Raw genomic sequence first — 21,348 nt, forward strand, 5'->3', positions numbered from 1 at the left:
TTATCAACATGCCAACACCCAAGTCCGCTACCAAACCTGTCAAAGAGATGCACTGATGGAGAATAGCCCTTTAGAAAGAGGAGCAAAACAGCTAAGATCGTCAAATTCAACTACAGTAACAGCTGCCCCTGTCTTAAAATAAAAGATGCCAAATTATTGGTATTCATGTGGTTATACCATACCCTCAGAAGGCACAGAGGCACCCTTTCAGGCTGCGGCAGAAATCCTTTTAAGCCATTTGACATCCCACACCGTGCAGTTTAAACGTGCACATATGTCTCAGTTAAGGGCAGAAAACACAGGATTACAAACCCCAGGGAAAAAATTTTAAAGAAGACAAAGAAAAATGCCAAAAACTTTAAAATAAATAAATAAAAGACAGAATTTTTTTTTATTATAGTACAAGGAAGCCTGCACATTGACAAATTAATGATGGAAAGTATGAATATTCATTGCACAATAGTCATAAATAGAATTAAGGAATACCAGAGAGTGCAGATGGGGCAAAAACTCAAAAACTTTCAAAAGAAAAAGAAGAAAGAAAGAAAGAAAACACATACAGCCTCAAGACAATATTATTTAAGTAAGGGTCGCTGGGTGGAAACTTTGATCGAAGATAAGACGGACAGTAAAGAAAGAATTTCCTTACACAAAGGTAAATAAATAAACAGTATAAACTACCCAGAATGACAGGAAATGCTTTCAGTAAAAACACATTCAGGACAGTCTTTGCTTAGGATGTTTGGGATAAGAATGACACATCCCCCTAATCACTACCGAAGTTAGTAAGAACTGCCCCGCCCTCACACCCCCAACTCCCCACTTAGAGAAAGGACAACCCCAGACAAAAATCCAGTGCACTGATGAGCAATCTCCAATGTTTAATTTGTATGTATCTTGGGAATAAGGAGGAAAAAACCAAAGATACAAAGAGAATTAACCCCAAAACACATGCTCATGAATCACAGAGTGTGTTTCCCCCATTACACGCTAGCGACTTCTGGGAAAGGTTACCACACTGGACCAACAGTTTTTCTAGAGGTCAGTTTCAAGATAAGCGCAGAAACCCCATAAGCTCTAGATGAGCAAAAACACTGCCGCACAAATGGACAGTCATTTTATGTTTTTAAAATACGTGCACAGATTACTCTAAATAAGTGTTTCCAAACTAACCATAGGGGCAAAAAGACACGAGTACTAAATTATTGACAACGCATAATACCTGGCCAGTACTCTTTAATTAGATGAGAAAGAATCCTTTAGGCAAATGCCACAGGATTGACGGGACTGGAGGAAGCACCCACCCTAAGTGGGAAAATCAATCTGTTTGCAGCGCTTTCATTTTGTTTCTCAATTAGTCCCAGAGCCAAGGGCTACCCTAATACACTCTCAGCATTCATTTGCAACTTAAAAGTCACACAATTCTACAGTAAACGGAACTCAATCGTCATTTAAATGCAAGGAACGTTCAGTGCTCACTTTAAAAGGCCAACAATCTAGCAGGTCCCTCCCAGCTGCTACCTGAGCTGTTGGGAAGGGGATCGTCTAGGTCTCCCCTAGTTCTGCCACTTAGCTAGCCCCAGGAACCTGGGCTGGTTGCTTAACTTCTCTAAACCTGTTTCCCCATCTGTAAAAGCAGAAATAATAATGCCAATATTATAGGGAAGACAATAATGTACACAAAGAGAAAACATTTAAGGTTTTTTTTTCCCAAGTCTCATCATCAATAAATGGTGAATTCTAAAAAAGAGAGAGAGAGAAAATAAATCTCATGTCTGAATTATGGAAATAAATTCACCAAAAAGATCCCCAAAATTATGGTCCGTTTATTATTCAAGCAACACTTATTCAGCCCATAGCAGATGCTGAACAACTATGTCGAAAAAACGAGGTCTAGAGAGAGGGAAAAATGCATCTCTGTCCCCAGGAGCCTTTGGCCCCCAAAGGAAAAATAAGAGATGATTTTAAAGATGTGAATATCTGTTCAAACAGGTCCCAAGATCCTGACAATAAGCACCTCTGAGGGGAGAATATCTAACAAGGACAATCCCCCAATTCCTCAACACATGGACATAGGACACACAGAATAGGGACAAGGGGGCCACCCTGCCAACAATGAATAGATTCCAGGAAAAATGCTGGTAACCAAGAAAGAGAACCAAATAGACATTAGCAGGAGAAACCTGCGGGGGCGGCACCAATCCAGAAGTGGAAAAGCAGGGGAAGACTCTCCTCCTTCTGTATCTGGGGTGATCAACACAGATCTTCTAGAAATTCCTGTCACCAGATGCACACTGTAGATGTGACGTATGCAAGCACTGTTTCCTACTAAAACATCGGTTAAGAATGCTCACAAACATCAAGCTGTCTCCTGTCTTCTGTGAAATCCCATCCACCAAAACCCACGGAGCTCACAAATCCCGCAGTGGACATTCCCTTCCTGCCAGATCCAGTCAGCACAGGGTCATGACAAGGCCACTGAGATGGGGGAGGGTGGGGGCAGGGACAGGAAGAAGACTAAGTTTGGACTGCACCATTTCCCCGTCTTTAAAATGAGGTGGTTCCTAAAACGATACCACTGGGTGCCAGGATAAAGCTAGCACCCTGTGGCCCTCAGCTTGTGTCCCACAGAAGTGAGGGCTCACACGGAGAGAAGCGTGACATAAATGTCACCAAGCACGAGGGATGCTGTGAGTGCCTCAATCAAGCCCTGGGAAGTAGAGTGCCCGCTCTGTGCCAAGTCTGTTAAAGGATTTACAAGCATTATCTGATTAACCATCATAACACTGCCAGTAGAAATTATGATCCTTGTTGTACAGATACCAAAAAAGGAGGTGCACATAGATTGGGTGGGGGGAGCCCCAGCTGGAAGATGAGAGAATCAAGATCTCAAAGCTCCTGCTCCTGTGCTTTCTACTCTCCACTCAGCTTCAGAGGGAGCCCAGGGTAAGGTGGGGCGACACAGCCCTGGTGAGAGAGCACACACAGTCACAACCAGGACAGCCAGCGCCAACCACTTGAAAATAAGGATCTCGAAGAAAAATACCCAGCCCATCAACCACTGCATCAATAGTTCCTGAGACTCCTCTCCGAATTGGTGAGCCTCGTTGATCCTGGATATAGTGGTAGACATCTCACTAAAAGTTCATAAGCATCTGTCAGGTTTCTGACTAGGTAAAAATACCCTGCCCTAATGGCAACATCTTGCAGAACACACTCGTGTCTTTCAACACAGAAACATTGAACATACAGACTTCCAAGACCAAAAGAATGACAAGAAGATAATGAATAAAAAGGCAGCTCTTTTTTAAAAATAAATGTAATAATTCCTCAAAACAGCCTTCAAATAATCACACATAATCGGCAGTTCTCTAACACAGAAAGCTTAAAAACTCACCAACAAAAGTTACTGTAAGACATATTTGAGGACCCTTTGGTTATTAAATATCTAGAGAAGTTGAAATAATCAATACTTTGTGCTCAATTTTTTTTAATTTTGAAAAAATACTCACTTGAGACCTGAGGAAAAACAATAGCTTCCATTTAGAAAGTTACAAGCATCAAGAGAGAAAAAAACTGATAAAATCATCTCATGTAATACTGGGAAGGAAGTGATAAAAAATCATTTGCAGATGGCATGATTATATACCTAGAAAATCCAAAGGCAAACTCTGAAAAACAGTGGAGCCAATAGAGTTGAGTAAGATAGCAAAACACAATATAAATATGTAAAAGTCTCCAGGAGCAAGCAGAAACAATAAAAATTAATTTTCATTCTTAACTAGCAATTATCTTTAAAAAGATGTCTCAAAATAGCATTGCTGACAAATGAAAAAAGCAGGATACAGAAATTTTAAAAATTACAATACTTTGTGAAAAGATCTTTATTTTTTAAAAGAAAAAAAAAGGCTTAAATGATAGTGGAGCACACCATGTTCCAAGATGAAAGAAAAGAAACTGTAAACGTTCTGTAAAGGGTATTTTTTAATAGTACTGAAAGAAAACTTTTTACCAAATATACAACTTAATTTTTTTAATTTCCAATTTTCTATATCATCTGTATTTTTTTATTTTTTCATTAATGACCAAGTGTTATTTCATAATGAAATATATAATGGTATTAGAATTAATAATGATAAGAAATATCAAAAGTTTTCAAATGTAATCTTGGAGTTCTGAGGTTGTATTTTAAATAAAATTTCCAGTTTTCTTAAACCCCTAAGTATGTGCCAACTGAGTTGGTAGAAATGAGTTTAACAAGATTGATCAGTAGACACTGAGAAACAGGAAAAAAATGACTAAGCTTCATTTCTTTCCCTTCCTTTAGTTATAAAAGTATTTTGAAGCAAAAACAAACAAACAAACAAAAAAATAGGGTTACAGCAGGGATCAGCACATCCTACTAGTCACTCGTCTCCGAAGTGAAATGCAAATGGAAGAGGAAACTAGTTAGAGACTCTCACGTGTGAGTTAAATGGTCCCCAAACAAACAGCAGGAAGGGCTGGCAAATACATTCATTTTAAAAGTAAATATTAACTTAATGAGCTTGGTGACCGGAAAACCGATACTGCTCTCCTGAGATTTTTACTTCCCTGCTCCTTCTCATCAAAAAGAAAAAACACTAAGAAGGCATACATTCTCCTATTTCTGACCCCAACAAGTACTAGAGTAGAATCTAATGTCACTCTTTATGTCTGTGTCCTCAAAACTTCCCCACACAACTGGTGGCAAAAATAGAAAGACAAAGGACATCAAACAATACAAATGCCACAACTAGCCTGTGAAATGCCGTGGTGGGGCATAAGGAAGTTCAAGTCTTTTTTTCAGGGGCCATCATTCTTTGTCCAACTGCAGAACAGGGCCCATCTGTATAAAGCACCTGCATTGCCTGCCTGCTACTGCACCCTTCTTCTACCCTTCCCCACACAGTCACACACCAGAAAAGAATCAAGTCTGTTATTGTGGCACAAGCAGCCAAAAGATCACTAAACTGACTGGCCCTGGTGCCTGGGCTGAGAAAGAGCTCAGGGCAAAGAAAGCCCCGTGGCTGGGAGCTGGACCATCTGCTTCAGAGAAGATGGAGCTGACTGTCCCCAGCAAAATCAAGAATTTTCAGGAAAAATATAAAGAAAGAAGAAAACCCACTGATGCTGAAAGCATAAAGAAGCGGAGAAAGCAAGAAAAAAGTGGTCTCTTTTCTCAGCACGTACCCTACCAGTAAAAAGGAATACGAAGCATTCAATGCCTCTCTCCACACCCACTTATAAACTTTTCTTCTTACTAAGATCTAACTATCAAAAAGATCTGCCTGTTTCCTATTTTTAGTCTTTACAAACATTTCAGTTGTCACAATATGAAATAAAAATGAAGCTAGAGTCATTTCACATGCAGCAGCTAATAACCCAAGTGCAGAGTCAGGATTTGAAGAAAAGTCATGCATTTAACATCTGACATTTTCTGTTCAATATTAACTATTTGCCTTGTTTAAGGAAGGCAATGCCCACCCATTGAAAGATGTTCTGCCACTGTTGTCTGAACATCCCAGCTGAAACACACACCAGCATCGCTCTCATAATGCTTCCCAGCTCAAACCAATCTGCAGGCAGGCTGGTGATCCAGGGTCCCTCAACCAACAGTTAACCTTCCATAACCTTCACTGTCTGCAGAGCCCTAATGTCTAACAGGAAATTCCATTAAACTACCAAAGGATCAAGCTTATATCTCAAAAGAATTCCATCCATTTCCCCACCCATATCTAGATAAAAATGGCAGTACCAGCACAGTTTTAACATAAGCATGAAAGTGAAATCTAAAACATAAAGAGGAGTTTAGAAAAGACCTCCTTGATCTCACACTAACCAACCATGTTCTCTTTGGCAACTTACTTAATATGCCTGGACCCCAGTTTCCTCTGTAAAACGGGTGTCACTTGGCCCGCAAAGGACATAGCTCCATTAACAGGAATCTTTTAGGTTCACACACTCTTTGTCTCATTAGGAAAATCATTTATCTGTCAGAATCACAACCAAACATCAGTTGCATCTTTGTAAGAACGTTGGGCCCCTTCTCCATCCACCCGCCGCAAACCACGCATATCCCATAGCGCTGTGTATTATTTTTCCCTTCTCCTGGGAAACAGCCTAGTAAAATGCCAAGCACACGCTGGAGTCAGAGAGACTAGGCTGGAATCACAGATTATCCACTTTCTAGAGAGGGTCTTTGAGCAAGTCATCACTTCAATGAACCTCAATTTCCATATTAGCCCTTTATTGTTTTTCCTTTTTTTCAGATGTTTCTCCCACGCAGAGGACACCTATTTTTCACAGAGCTGAGATCATACTACGTATACAATGGTCATTTTCACTTAATAGTATGATTTTCATTTTCTGCTTTTTAACATTTCATAAATTTTCCGCAATGAGCATACTTAACTTTTCTTAATAAAAATATTAAAACTATTCAGTGAAAAATCTGTAACTGTGATAAAAACAGAAAATTCTGAACCTGACAAAAAGTCCAGGGTGAGTTCAATACGCTATGTTGCCTGAAAAAAAATACTAAAATAGAGGGAAATGCATATATAAAATAACATAATAAGAGAAACACATGGAATGCTGTAGATACTAAAAGTGAATCATCTGAAATTGTGGTCATCCAATTAATGTCATTCATATGAGTTGTAAGATTTTTATCTTCTTATAACTGTAGAGAAGTTAATGTAAAGGCAGATCCTTGTACCTTGCAAAGTACATATTTATTTATTTTTTTCCTTTTATGACCAAAGCACCTTTTTGTTGCACATGTAACACATCATTTAGATAAAGTAATTCAAACCTCTTGGGGAAAGTTCTAAAGCTCAATTAGGACATCTGGGAACAGGCCATATGTTACCAACTCTTTTGCACACCTGAACCCCAATATCTAATGACCCAAGGATGCTCATTTATAAAATTAAATAGTCTGCCTTTTAAGAGAAGAGAATCAAGCGCTGCAGAATATTCTCCATTGTATTCACTTGAAAACAATATAAAGAGAGCTATATAGCTATAGGAGATTTAAATAAATGAGCACTTATAATACAGAAGATGATGTAATTCATGCCCTAAATGACTATTACTAACACACAATTTTATCTTATCAATCTTATCTCTTCTTTATCTATAATGTTTTTAATCAATGAGATTTTCATTAAAATTGAAAAAATCGTAAGAACCATACGTTACTCTTACTCATTTTTACCTGTTATAGAATATCATCTACTTTCCTTCTTTGTTAAAAACTCCTTCATCACAGTCTGAGTTTTTCTTTTGGCTAAAATATCTGGAAGGGGGGAAGGAACAGCTCAGTGGTAGAGTGCTGTGTGCTTAGCATGCACAATGTCCTGGGTTCAATCCCAAATACCTTCATTTTAAAAAATCAGAAAGAAATAAACCTAATTACCCCCTAAAAAGAAAAGGAAAACAAAAAAATCTGGAAAATTAATGTGATGTTAAGAAATACATAAGTGTAGAATAGGGCTATAATGTCTGAACCAAAAATCAGGCTGCATGATCTGAAATCAAGAGCTGTTCAAAAAAATTCAGACTGCATGTGACTATACCAATATCCATCTCCAACTCATTTCTAATGGTTCAGTAATACATATTTTAGAAGAGTGGCTCTCAATTATTTCTATCATCCGAACACACCTGTAGGACATGACACACTCAAAAACTAATCTGTGCTAACTGCTGCAGTAGTATTCTTAAGGCATGTGATTAGGGGTAGAGGGAGGTGAAGACGCCCGCATGAAAACCTTCAGGAAGCATTTAGAAAACTCTCATTCTCCACATCATCACAGTTTTATAGAGCTGGTGCAATCTCCTTTTTTGAAAATCCTTTAGAATAAAACAAATAATGCTCTAAGATAACTAAGTTACAGTCACAGCCCAGACTTTAAGGCAAGGAACAGACTAGAGGAACATATTTCATTTTGTTTCCACCAAGACATATGTCACGGGTGATAGTTTCATACTGGGCACATTCCCAAGGGCAAACTCTGGAACACATCAAATTCCTGATACTCTAACTGCAACTCAGCCCCTTTCTTTCCCACTCAAGAAAATATATCAAAACACAATTGAGAGACTGACATCAATCTGCTCTATATTTTTTAAAGGAAATTATTTGCATGCGTCAATATTACAGCTGATCAGAACAGAGTTGTAACAATATGTTAGAGGTAGGCCAGGCCAGAACACTAATTCCCATACACTGAATATGTAGATACGTTCTAGACATCACACTTTATAGACGTCTCACATTAGGGTATCCACAGATTGAGAAAACACAGTCCACAGATTGTAAAACACATTGAATTGGCGGCTTTTTCCCTGTTCAATTCTAAGTCTCTTTCAATACTGACAAGTCAGTCTGATTTGCCAAGCTGGGAAAAAAGTCTATCAGTGGAAAGTCAAATAAGTACTCTACCTAACACAGTTTAGGTTGAGCATACAATTACATATTGAAGCAATTTTTTCTACTTTAACTCCATGGTCATAAAAGCTTTAAAAAAGTTTTTCCCACACATTCCTTACACAGGCATATAAGTTTTAATATCATGGGATTTAGAGTAGCTATTTGAAAGACTTACCCCATAAAACTATTAATATCATTATTTAAAAATTAAGCACTGTTAAGACACAGTAGTAAAGAGTACTGTCATATTTTCAGATCATAAAAAATATTTTTTAAGATAATCCCCAGGCTCATGTGCTGAAAAGAAAGAAAAAGAAAATCTAAAAACTAAATAAAAATTTGAAAGAATCATCAGAACCAACTCTACTGAAAATAAAATAGATTGAGAAGGAAAAAGTGAGTATTCCTTCAATCTTTACTGTGTCTTTACACAGTGAAATAACTCCTTCCAAAAACCTGGCATTGATGCATTCTGGAGAAATAAAGCTTGCAAAATTGAGAGCATTTGCTGGATCCCATTTTTCATAACCGTGCCTTTTGTAAATTTTATGACACACAAAATAAGAAGAGGCAAGCACGGACCATAAAAAACATTTAATAACTGTGTCCCTCAAAGAAGGATCATTTAGGAAGGTCAACACAGTCCAGTGTAGACCATGATTCCAGTCCACAGAGAATCCTCACCCCCTGGCTTAGCTGATTTCAATTATCTCTATGGCTCCCCGGATAAGAGGCCATCTCAAACACAACCAAGCAATTTAAGGATCTGAGGATTGTAACTCAGTGGCTCTAATTTCAGTCAGAAGGAAAATGGGTATAATGTACTTCCTATAACTGGACCCATTTTCTTGGAGAGACTCATAAGTACTTAGGCTATACAGAGAGACTTCCTAAGCCAGAGGTCATCTTTCTGCAAATGAATTCAAACGTGCAAATCAAAGCAGTGCCTGGAAGAAACACCAACTACCCCTATAGGAGAGACTTTCTAGTCTGATGGGCCTGCTGTCAGGTTGCGCAGTGCCCACAAAGAGAAATAGGACACTCCTCAATGCTTTCAACTTCCGTAACATTCTGTCTTCAGGGAATTAAGAATATGAAAGTGACTAATTTTCCCAGATGTCATACATTTTGCATTTTGTGACATGCACCTCCTTCTCTGAATCTCTACAGCACTACCCAGACATTCTAGCCACTGTCTGGGACTAGATATAATTATGGTAATTATGCCTACCATAATTTGGGAGAGGGTAAATGCGATCAAACATTTACAGAAAGGAAAAACTGAAGCATAGAAAGTTTTAAGAGTCAGAATATTTCAACTAAATTTCCAAAGAGAGAATCAAGGAGAAAATGAAGTTCTTTCTCAGCCAACCAAAATGTCGAATTTGAAGTATAATGACTTACCAGGTTACTGGTATAATCAGAGAGCAGTCTGTTAATTTCTAGACTTCTTGCATGGGATAGGTTCACATCATCCAAGGCTGGCAGACAGGACCATGGTGATATAAAGGTAATGTAAAATCTTACTATAAAGAGAGAGTGAGACTGAATCTGTGCCCAGGCTCAACACTGCAAGATGACAGAAGCTGGTCAACCCATGAATGCCAATGGGATTAAATCTTGCGAGACTGACTAGATTGAGAGTCAGGTTCTGAGCATATCCAGAGCCTGACATAAAACAGACATCAACACAGCTACCCCTCAGTATCAGTGTGGATGTTCAACTGTCTTATATAAAATGGCGCTATATTTGCATACAACTTACACACATTTTCCCACATCCTTTAAATCATCTCTGAATTACTTATAATACTTAATACAATGTAAATGATATGCAAACAGTTGTAAATACAAAGTAAGTACTACATAAATGTAAATAGTTGCCATCATGCAGCAAATTCAAGTTTTCTTTTTGGAACTTTCTGACATTTTTTTTCCAAGTATTTTCAATCCGAGATGGGCAGAATAAATGAATGAAAAGCCATGGACAGGGAGGGTTGACTGCAAACACTTCATGCACAAATCTTTCACCAGGGAAGTATTGTGACAAGAAAGACATTTGGGGAAGGCTGAGGTGAAGGAGTGAGATGGAACAGTAAGACCGATTAGAAAGTTTTTGGAGTCAAATAGCTGAAAGTGATAAAGTCCTGAACTGAAGTGGTGGCAGCTGAAATGACAACAAAGGCATTAAAATAAGAGGTGACTCCAAGATAGAAACAACCTAAATGTCCTTTGACAGATGACCAGATAAAGAAATTGTGGTATATTAATACAATGCAGTACTACTCACCCACAAAAAACAGTAAAATAATGCCATTTGCAGCAATATGGATGGACTTGGAGATTGTCATTCTAAGTGAATTAAGTCAGAAAGAGAAAGAAAAATACCATATGATATCACTTATATGTGGAATCTAAAAAAAAAAAAAAAAAGACAAAAGAACTTATTTACAAAACAGAAACAGACTCACAGACATAGAAATCAAACTTCTGGTTACCAGAGGGGGAAGGGAGTGGGAACAGATAAATTGGGAGCTTGATATTTGCAGATACTAAATAATATATATAAAATAGATAAACAACACGTTCATACTATATATTGCACAGGGAACTATATACAATATCCTGTAGTAACTTATGGTGAAAAAGAATATGAAAACAAATATATGGTATGTTTATGTATGACTGAAGCATTATGCTGTACACCAGAAACTGACACAACATTTTGTAAACTGACTATAATTCAATTAAAAAATAATTTTTTAAAAAAGAGATGATTGCTTGATAAGGGTGGAAAGGTAGGCGAGAGATAGATGACGAAAGGCTTTGAAAGCCAAGTTGGGAGTTTGGGCTTGAACCTGCAACTGACAGGGAGCTTTTAAAGTATTAAGCAGGAGAATAGCATGATTGTATTTCATATCCATCATTCTGTTGGAACAGGAGGCAAGCTGTAGGCAGAGACGCCAATTAGAAGACTACCGCAATACAGGCAAGAGAGGCTGAGGCTGAATGTGCACCTCAGCAGTGGGAATGGACATGACGAGAGGGAAGAAGAACCAAGACAAAGCTTGAATGTGAGACTTGGAAAGAAGTTTAGGATGATGTCAGGTTTTTGTCTTGGAAAATCACGTGGCTATGAAAGCCGATCACTAAGACACGGTAGAGAAATGTACACGTTTAGACAATACAGGAGTTAGGAATTCAGTTGACCCCTGAACAACTCAGGGGTTAGGGGTGCCTCCATATCCACAGTTCTGCATCCACAGATTCAAGCAACTGCTTCTGGCATAGCACTATATTATGTATTTATTGGGGGAAAAAAATCCACATATAAGCAGACTCACACGGTTCAAGCCATTGTTGAAGGGTCAACTGCATTTTGCATGCACTGAGATTGGGGAGATTATGAAATACAGAGGCAGAAACATCTAATGGGCAGCTGGATATCTGGGTGTGGTGTTCAAAAAAGAAAGCTGCACCAGCCAGTGATGTGAGTATAGTAACAAAGTAACCAAATAAATGCTGGAGAGGGTATAGGGGAAGAGAACCCTCCTACACTGTTGGTGGGAATGTATATTGGTGCAGCCACTATGGAGAAAAGTATGGAGGGTCCTTAAAAAACTAAAAACAGAGTTACCTTACGATAGAGAAATCCCACTCCTCAGTATTTGTCTGGAAAAGACGAAAACTCTTAACTTGAAAAAATATATGCACCCCAGTGTTCATAGCAGTATTATTTACAATAGCCAAGACATGGAAGCAACTTAAATGTCCATCAACAGATCACTGGATAGAGAAGATGTGGTACGTGTATACATATATAAAATAGTGGAAAACTACTCAGCCATAAAAAAGAATGAAATAACGTCACTGCAGTAACAGGGATGGACCCACGGATTATCATACTAAGTGAAGTAAGCCATACAGAGAAACACAAAAATCATATGATATCATGTGGAATCTAAAATAAATGATACAAATGAAGTTATTTACAAAACAGAAATAAACTCACAGACATAGGAAACAAGCTTATGGTTACCAAAGGGGAAAGGGGTGGGGAGAGATAAATTTGGAATTTGGGATTAACAGATAAACACTACTATACATGAAATGGATGAACAAGGACCTACTGTATAGCACAGGGAACTATATTCAATATATAATAACTTATAGTGGAAAAGAATCTGAAAAGGTATATACATATAAAAGGTATATAATATATATTATATATGTTAAAAAAATCATTTTGCTGAGAACTTGAAACATTGTTAATCAACCATACTTCAAAAAAGATTTTAATGCAAACAAAAAACCAAACAAATAAACGAAAAATAATGGAGTGGCCAAAAGCAAGGGATAGACAAACTACTAGAGGAGAGCATGAAAAAATGATCCCAGAGCACGGGGTTTCCATTATGACGGAAGAGCTGGGGAAGAGTTAACCATACTTAGAGCCTCTGGTGAAATACCTATAAAAAGGAAGAGATGGGAAATATATTTAAGAAAGGAAAGAATCAATAACTCAAGTTTCTGAAGTGGAAAGGAGGGAAAAGAATCAAGAGGACAGGAGGAGGAACTAGCCTAGAACAATAACAAAAAAAGGACACATTCTCCTCTCAGATGGGGAAAAAGAGGAAGTAAGATTGGAGCAAATGAAGGTACATGTGGACAAGGGGCTGATGTCTAATATTTTTAATTGTTCTAAGAAGATGGAGGGTGTTTCCAGCTGAACTGTATCAACTGAAAATTCCCATGTTTAAGTCTTAAGTTACCCCAGTACCTCTGAATGTGATCTTATTTGGAAACAAGGTCGTTGCAGATGTAATTAGTTAAACTGAGATGAGGTCATAGCGGAGTAGGGTGAACTCTTAATTCAATATGACTGATGTCCTTTGAAAAGGGGGAAATTTGGATGCACAGACACTCACTGAGGGAAGATGATGTGAAGACACACAGGAGGAAGATGGCCATCTACAAGCTAGGGAAAGAGGCCTGGAATAGATCCTTCCCTCATCGCCCTCAGAAAGAACCAAACCTGCCAACACTTTGATTTCAGATTTCTGGTCTCCAGAATTATGAGACAAATGTCTGCTGTTTAAGTCACCTAGTTTATGATATTTTTCTATGGCAACTCTAGTAAATTAATAAGAGAAGGAAAGTCATCTAGTAAAAGAAGGAGGGGTGACGGAGGGTGGCTAGAAGGTCCAAGGGGACTGGAAACATTTCAGCAGGAAATGGGCCAGCCACACAGTGCAACACTGTGCACAGTTACCTCAGGTTCCAGTTAAGGCTGGAGACAATAAATTTATTTACAGAGTGATTTCCTCAAGCAGCTCTTGGCAGCCACTGGGTAAAAGAGGAAAAGATGCCAGGCCAAAATCTAAAGCTGGCAGAGCAGATTACAAGCAAAGTACAAAGGGGTAAGGCCACTGACGATACTATCAAGGGAGTGATATACCACGAGGGAACAGAAAAGGAAACAAAGGAAGGGGGATGGGTTGTGGGCTAGAAGAATGTGACAGGGAAGGCAGAGAAGGGGTTATCTGGAAACTGAAGGCCAGCAAAGAAGAATTAGAGGGGGCAGAACAGGGGCAAGAGAGCTAAGGAAAGACTGTTACTGAGATTTAATATATTAGATGAGGAAGTCAAGGAAATCTGAAGCTGGAACATTGTATACAACAAATACATCATTCACAAGACACTGAGGCCTCTGGTGATGAAGATAGGGTGAGAAAAGACTGCAACAGCTTCCACTACCCTCAGTAGATGGAAAAGAATGACCAAGAATATCTACAAATCATATTTGTACCTAACCCCTAGACTCTGGTTCCCATAAAAATCACTGCCGTATTTATCATCTTGGGTATTAGAGTTATATCTTCATACAAAGTAAGAGGGACATAGATTAGAAGCTGAGATCAATGTACACTGCCCTCATCTATATTTCAAAGTCAATATATGAAGCAGATACTAAGCAGGTTAACCTACAAGACTGTCCCTTAAGCAATTACAGATCAAATGTAAAAATGTTAAGATATTTTATATGCTGTGTATACATTTTCCTAGGATATAAAAAATAAAATAGTTGGAAAATGCCAAAGCAAGTGTTGCCAGCCCCCTCTACTTCTCAAATATAAAATAACTGACCAGAGCAGAGAATAATCAGAACACTAATAAATAATCACCTTTTTTTCAAACAAATAAGTGCTTAATTATCTGAATTACAGACCATAAACAAATGAAACTCTTTCCATTTCAAAGGTTTATTTCAATCACTAAAGTTTCTGTATTTCTCCCTCAAAGAGCCAAACATAGTCAACACTTTGGCAACTCATCTGAGCTAAAATAACAGAATTATGAAGTAGAACTAAAACCACACATTTAACCTCTTAATTTATCCACAAGAATAATCCATGAATCGTTGTGGCTTCAGGCATTTCCAACTCTTTCCATACACATAAATTTAAACTTAATTGAAGCTTTTTGTTTCTGAAGTTCAAAAGGTTTTATGTGTGGTAATTTTACAGTGGAAGAGATTAACTGAATTTTCTGATCTTCTATATTTTAGGTATCATTATTATTTTATAGAAAATCATTAAATCAAAAACAAGATTCAAAAATTCACCTTAAGTCATAGTGTAGCTACTGTTCATAGCCCCAGGAAGAATGGGATCATTCAGGGGACATGGTCTGGGCACTTATTAGTAACAAAAAGGTAAGAAAGAAATTTGCAAAGTTCTGCAATAGTATCATATCATAAAAAGACAACAGAAGAGATCAATGAAAACAAGAGCTGGTTCTTTGAAAAGATAAACAAAAATGACAAACTTTTAGCCAGACTTACCAAGAAAAAAAAAGAAAGTGGGCTGTAAAAAATAAAATCAGAAATGAAAGAGGAGAAATTACAACTGATCCACAGAAATGCAAAGGATAAGAGATTACTATGAAAAATTATGCCAACAAATTAAACAAAATAGAAGACATGGATAAAGTCCTAGAAACATACAACCATACAAGACTAAATCATGAAGAAGCAGAAAATCTGAACAGACTGATTACTAGGAAGGAGACTGAACGTGTAATTTTAAAACTTCCTACAAACGAAAGTCCAGGACCAGATGGCTTCACCAGTGAATTCTACCAAGCAATCAAAGAATAATTAATACCAAGCCTTCTCAAACTCTTCCAAAAAATAAAAGAGGAGGGAACACTTCCAAACTCATTTTATGAGGCCAGCATTTCCCTGATAACAAAACCAGACAAAGATAACACAGGGAAAGAAAATTACAGGCCAATATCCCTGATGCACATAAACACAAAAATCCTCAACAAAATACTAGCAAATTGAATTCAACAACACAATTAAAGGATCATAAACCATGATCAATTGGGATTTATTCCAGGGATGCAAGGATGGTTCAACATCCACAAATCTATCACTGTGATATACCACATTAATAAAATGAGGGATAAAAGTGATATGATCATTTGAATAGATGCAGAGAAAGCATGTGACAAAATCCAACATCTATTTATAATAAAAACTCTCAACAAAGAGGATATAGAGTGAATAAGCTCTTTGATATCAGTCCTGACAATATTTTTTTTTAGATTTGATACCAAAAGCAAAAGGAACAAAAGCAAAAATAAACAAATGGGACTACATCAAACTAAAAAGCTTCCGTGTATCAAAGGAAACCATCAGCAAAATGAAAAAGCAATCCACTGAATGGGAGAAAATATTTGCAAAGTGTGTATCAAATGAGGGATTAATATCCAAAATATATAAAGACCTCATACAACTTAATAGCAAAAAACAATTCTATTAAAAAATGGGTAAAGGATCTGATTAAGTATTTTTCTAAAGAAGATATACAGATGACCAACAGATACATGATAAGATGCTCAATACCACTAATTCTCAGGGACACACAAATCAAAATCACAGTATCACCTCACATCTGCTAGAATGGTTATTATTTTAAAAAAAAAAGAAATAAGAAATGTTGGTGAGGATGTGGAGAAAAAGGGATCTCTTGTGCACTGCTGATCAGAATGTAAAGTGGTACAGTGACTACAGAAAACAGTATCAAAGGTCCTCAAAAAATTAAAAGTAGAACAGCCATATGATCTGGCAATTCCACTTCTGGGTATTTATCTAAAGAAAATGAAAACATGAACTCAAAATGATATACGCACCCTCATCTTTACTGCAGCATTATTTACAATAGTCAAGTTATGAATATAACCTAAATGTCCATCAATGGATGCATGGATAAAGAAAAGATGGTATATATACAATGGAATATTATTTAGCCATAAAAAAGAATGGATGCAAGTTGGTGCAGTCACTATGGAAAGCAATATGGAGGTTCCACGAAAAACTAAAAGCAGAACTATCATATGATCCAGCAATTCCATTCCTGTGTATATATTCAGAAAAAATGAAAACACTATTAGAAAAATGTTCATAACAGCATGCAGTAGCCAAGACATGGAAGCAACCTAAGTGTCAATCAGCAGATGAATGGATAAAGAAGATGTGGCATGCGTATGTATACACACACACACACTGGAAAATTAGCCATAAAAAAGAATTAAATTCTGCCATGCTTAGTGAAACAAATCATAGACAAACTATATAACATCACTTACATATAGAATCTGAAAAATAATACAAACTAATGTGTATAGCAAAACAGAAACAGATTCACAGATACAGAAAACAAACTACTGGTTACCAGTAGGGAGAGGAAAGAGGGGAGGGACACATTAGGGGTATGGAGTTAAGAGATACAAACTATGATATGTAAAATAGATAAGCAACAAAGATATAATGTATAGTACAGGGAATTATAGACATTGTAATAAACTTTAATGGAATATAATTGGTAAAAATACTGAATCACTATGCTCTACAGCTGAAACTGATATAATATTATAAATCAACTATATTTCAATAAAAAAATTTAATATATACAATGGAATATCATTCACCCATGAAAAAGAATGAAATCCTGCCATTTGCAACAACATGGAAGGACACTGAGGGCATTATACTAAGTGAAACAAGTCAGGCAGAGAAAGACTAATACTATATAATTTCACTTATATGTGGAAACTAAAAAAAAAATAGATTGGTGGTTGCCAGAGGCAGAGGATACAGAGTGAGCAGAACAGGTGAAGGAACTCAAAAGGTACAGACTTCCAACTATAAAATAAATGCTACAGGCATGTAATGTAGAACATTGTGACTGCAGTTAATAACACTGTACTGCATATTTGAAAGTTGGTAGAAGAGTAAGTTTTGAAGGTTCTCATCGCAAGAAAAAAAATTCTGTAACTATGTATGATGACAGATGTTTATTATGGTGATCATTTTGAAATATATACAAATACTGTATCATTACATACTATACCTGAAACTAATATAATATTTTATTATACCTTAAAAAAGAAAGAAGGGAGGGAGGAGAAGGGAAAAATAAATAATCCTTTCAAATAGGTTCATATTTCTTTTTCTCCTGTGTTCAAAGTCAAACATTTACACACACCTTAAAGAAATCATCTACAGGAGTCAGGGAATGCCCCCTGACTAAACTCCCCCTCCAGGCACTCTGTAGAAGGCCACTCCTTGAGATAAGGAGCCCTGCAGCTCATCAACACTGAGTAAGGAGTTGCCACACCTCGATGCATATCTAAGAAACTGACCCAGGCCCCAGATTCCAAGACTCAAATATTTATTGAATTTCAATGAACTGCAGAGACCCTCAACTCCCACAGGAAAAGTGGAAGACCACGAAAGGAATTCAAGAAAGTTTGTAACATTAAAATCTGAAGATAATCATAGAAGACCTCAGTGACTTCCTATTCATAAAATCACAGATCCATTGCTCTTTTCTGATCCTGGTAAAATTGTAATCTTATGTTGATTGTTATGTAGGATTCTATCCTGCACTTAAAGACAGAAAGAAAGAAACTTGGCAATCACAGTCTCACCAATTGGTTTTACAAATCGGAAAACTGAACCCCAAGCAAATTAAATGACCTGCCCAAGTAGCTAGGAAGTGGCAAAGAGGATCCCCACCGGCTGACCCTGGGATCCACACTCTCTCTTTCTCTGCAACAGATACTTACTCTTATCAATAGATATTGAATGTTAACCATGTGTAAGACACCTGAGGGAGCTATACACAGTCATTCCCTCAAGAAAACTAAAAAAAAGTTGGGTTTTACAGTATTTTTACAGTTTTAATATGCAAATCATCACATGAAGACTTACATGGCATTTTAGAGGAATATCTGAAAGCAACTCTCCTGACAGGCCTGACACTTAATCTCAAACTGAATCTTCCCATCTTCCTTGCAGCCCGTAACTACAGAAGGTGCATGTCATGGTGAGAGCATCAGTGATGATGGCGATGATGACGACAAGGACAATGATAATACCAAATATAAGGCATTTACTACATGCCAGTGACTATTTTGGAACCTTTATATACTGAGCTTATTTAATTCTGGCAATAACTTTAAGAGGGAGATACTATTATATCTCTATCTTATAAAAGGCCTGAGAAAGGAAGTCAGTTGCCCTTGAAAGGGTGGCTGAGCTGGGGTTTATGCTAGAACATAGCTTCACTAATACTGTCTCCCAGGCTCCTGGCCCATGATTAACTGAAAATTACCCACCACCCCCACCAGACCTCAGTTTCTTCACCTGTGAAATGATGAATTGGGGCACAGTTTCCAATGTCTCTTCCAAATGGAGCATTTTGTGATTTACTGATATAAGTATCTAACCAATCTCTTTCCTTTAACAGAGGAAGGAAAACACTTGTAAAAGCTAAGGATAATCTTGCCCCCAGTTACAAAATCCAGACCTTTAGCTGCACAGAGGTTTCAGGGTGAGGGAGGGCAGGTAGTTGTGGATTTGACTCACATATCTTTAAGTTTCATCTGGGCTCCAGCCTCAGAATTTTTTGAAAGCTAATGTCACAGCCATGTGACAGAATAACACACAATCATTAATAGTCGTGTTTTGACAAAAATTCTTTTTTTAATTCCTAATAATGATTAGGAATCATCTGTAAAAACATGAGAAAATATAATATTACAGGTTGAAAGACAAAAAACAAGATATAGTACATTGGCTATGGTTGGGGGGGGTTGTTTGTTTTTGTTTTACACAAGGAAAGAGGCAAGAAGAATATTCAACAGTGGCTGTAACTAGATATTAGGGTTTGGGAGATTTTTATTCTCCTTTTCCTTATTTTTCTTTTTTATGTAAGCTTAAATTATCTCTATAATTAGACGGGAGACTTTTCTTTATGAAGAGAGAAAAGGTGCCCAATATGCTCACATTGAATTCTTCTGAGAAGAAAGAAAATTCTATTCTAGAAACATCTCAGTAACACTGCAGAAATTCCAGAAATACAGGTTTACAGAAGAACATTATTATTACCCACTACAGCTGGGGAAGAAAAGACTCTACTGCTTGAGGTCTAGAATAATTGAGTTTCACAGGATGTTTCAGGAATGCTGGCAGGGGAAGTTGCTTTGGAGTCCAGGGACACACGGTGTTGTAGAGCTGGACCCAGGGTGAAAAAGAGCAGATGCAGCAGACGAAGCAGCAGACCATGAGAGCCAAATGTCGCTGGCCCCATCCAGAAATCCCGGTCTGGAGCAGGTTTCCCCAGAGTGCTCCTGCCCAGCCCCACAGCCAGCCACGTGGCTGGGGGTACTTTCCATGAGCACAAATGTCCTCACCTCTCAGAAGCACTACAGTAGAGGGAGGACAGGTAGCATATTTCATGGACTTTGCAAGTGTTAAGACCAATCGAACCACCACAACCAAACTAATCTACGCAATCTATGCTCTTGTTAAGCTACAGGACAAGCACGTTGTGTAGATACATCTGTGTTCATATAGAAACTCACAATATATACACACACACGTGGCCCAGTTTACAACACAGATCAATAACTGCGGCTTCGGATGGCGACAATAAAACACTTCACTCTGTAGCACTCTTGAGAATATTTTGCAAACCCATTATTTCTCTGGTGATTCCCACTGATAGTACTAAAAACTCAGGAAAGAGTACAAGTGAAAAAATCACATTCAGAATGTTATTAATTACATATGAACCCTCTGCATTACTTGAATTGGCTTTTTTTTCTTTTTTTGCCATTTTGTGGCAAGTAGATAAAGACAGATCTGATATACAAAGAATAGGAAAACTAGAACAGGAAAAGTCAGCTCCTCCTCTGGGAGTCTGACAGACAATGTGTGGCGTCAACATGGCATCATGGCCTGATTTAGGGGAGGGCTGCAAGGGAGCCGTAGAGCCCAACTTACCAACAGCTCCAGACTTGACCTAAGCACACACATCACAGTGGGCTTCATCAGCACTACTACCGACAAGAAAGCAACAATACAAAGGCCTGCTGGTGTCTTTTGTTTATTAATTTCAAAAGACAACATTTCTGTTGATAGATACCAAAATTCAACTCAAACAGTTAAAGTTAGAAAATATTATAATGTAACTAAATAAAGAGAAGTCATCACTTGTCGGGGGGGCAGTTTAGACATTTTGTTTGTTTCTAAGTGCAAAGCTGGCACCTACTGACTTTATCTGGCAGAAATTAAATATATCTAACATTAGATAAAGAAATTTAGCCTACCTCATCAAAGGTGGTGTCGTCTTTCTTCAAAGCTATAAAATAAAGAGGGAAAGGAAATGGTTATTGTGAAACATCTCAAAGAGATCAAGTATTTAAGTTCTAGATAACAGAAAAAAAAAAAAGCAGTATGGTGTTTTCATTTCTAAAAGTAAAACTGTACCCCAACCTGAATAACAATGTTATGATACAAATATGAAAACTGCAAA

The 21,348-nt window shown here is 37.5% G+C and overlaps 1 protein-coding gene across 3 annotated transcripts in view; it reads right to left on the reverse strand.

Annotated features, from left to right (window-relative positions):
* CDK14 (cyclin dependent kinase 14) overlaps positions 1-21,348 on the reverse strand; it is a 555,862-nt gene that overhangs the window by 460,901 nt on the left and 73,613 nt on the right. For all 3 annotated transcript variants that reach the window (XM_031454861.2, XM_031454862.2, XM_010978019.3), the window contains one exon: positions 21,143-21,174. Coding sequence is in view for 1 of the 3 variants with exons in the window: in XM_010978019.3 (XP_010976321.1) it covers positions 21,143-21,174 (32 nt within the window). In the remaining 2 variants the exon portion in view is untranslated. The remainder of the gene's footprint in view (positions 1-21,142; positions 21,175-21,348) is intronic.

This window comes from Camelus dromedarius, chromosome 7 (genome assembly GCF_036321535.1).
Source record: "Camelus dromedarius isolate mCamDro1 chromosome 7, mCamDro1.pat, whole genome shotgun sequence".
Classification (NCBI taxonomy): Eukaryota; Metazoa; Chordata; class Mammalia; order Artiodactyla; family Camelidae; genus Camelus; species Camelus dromedarius.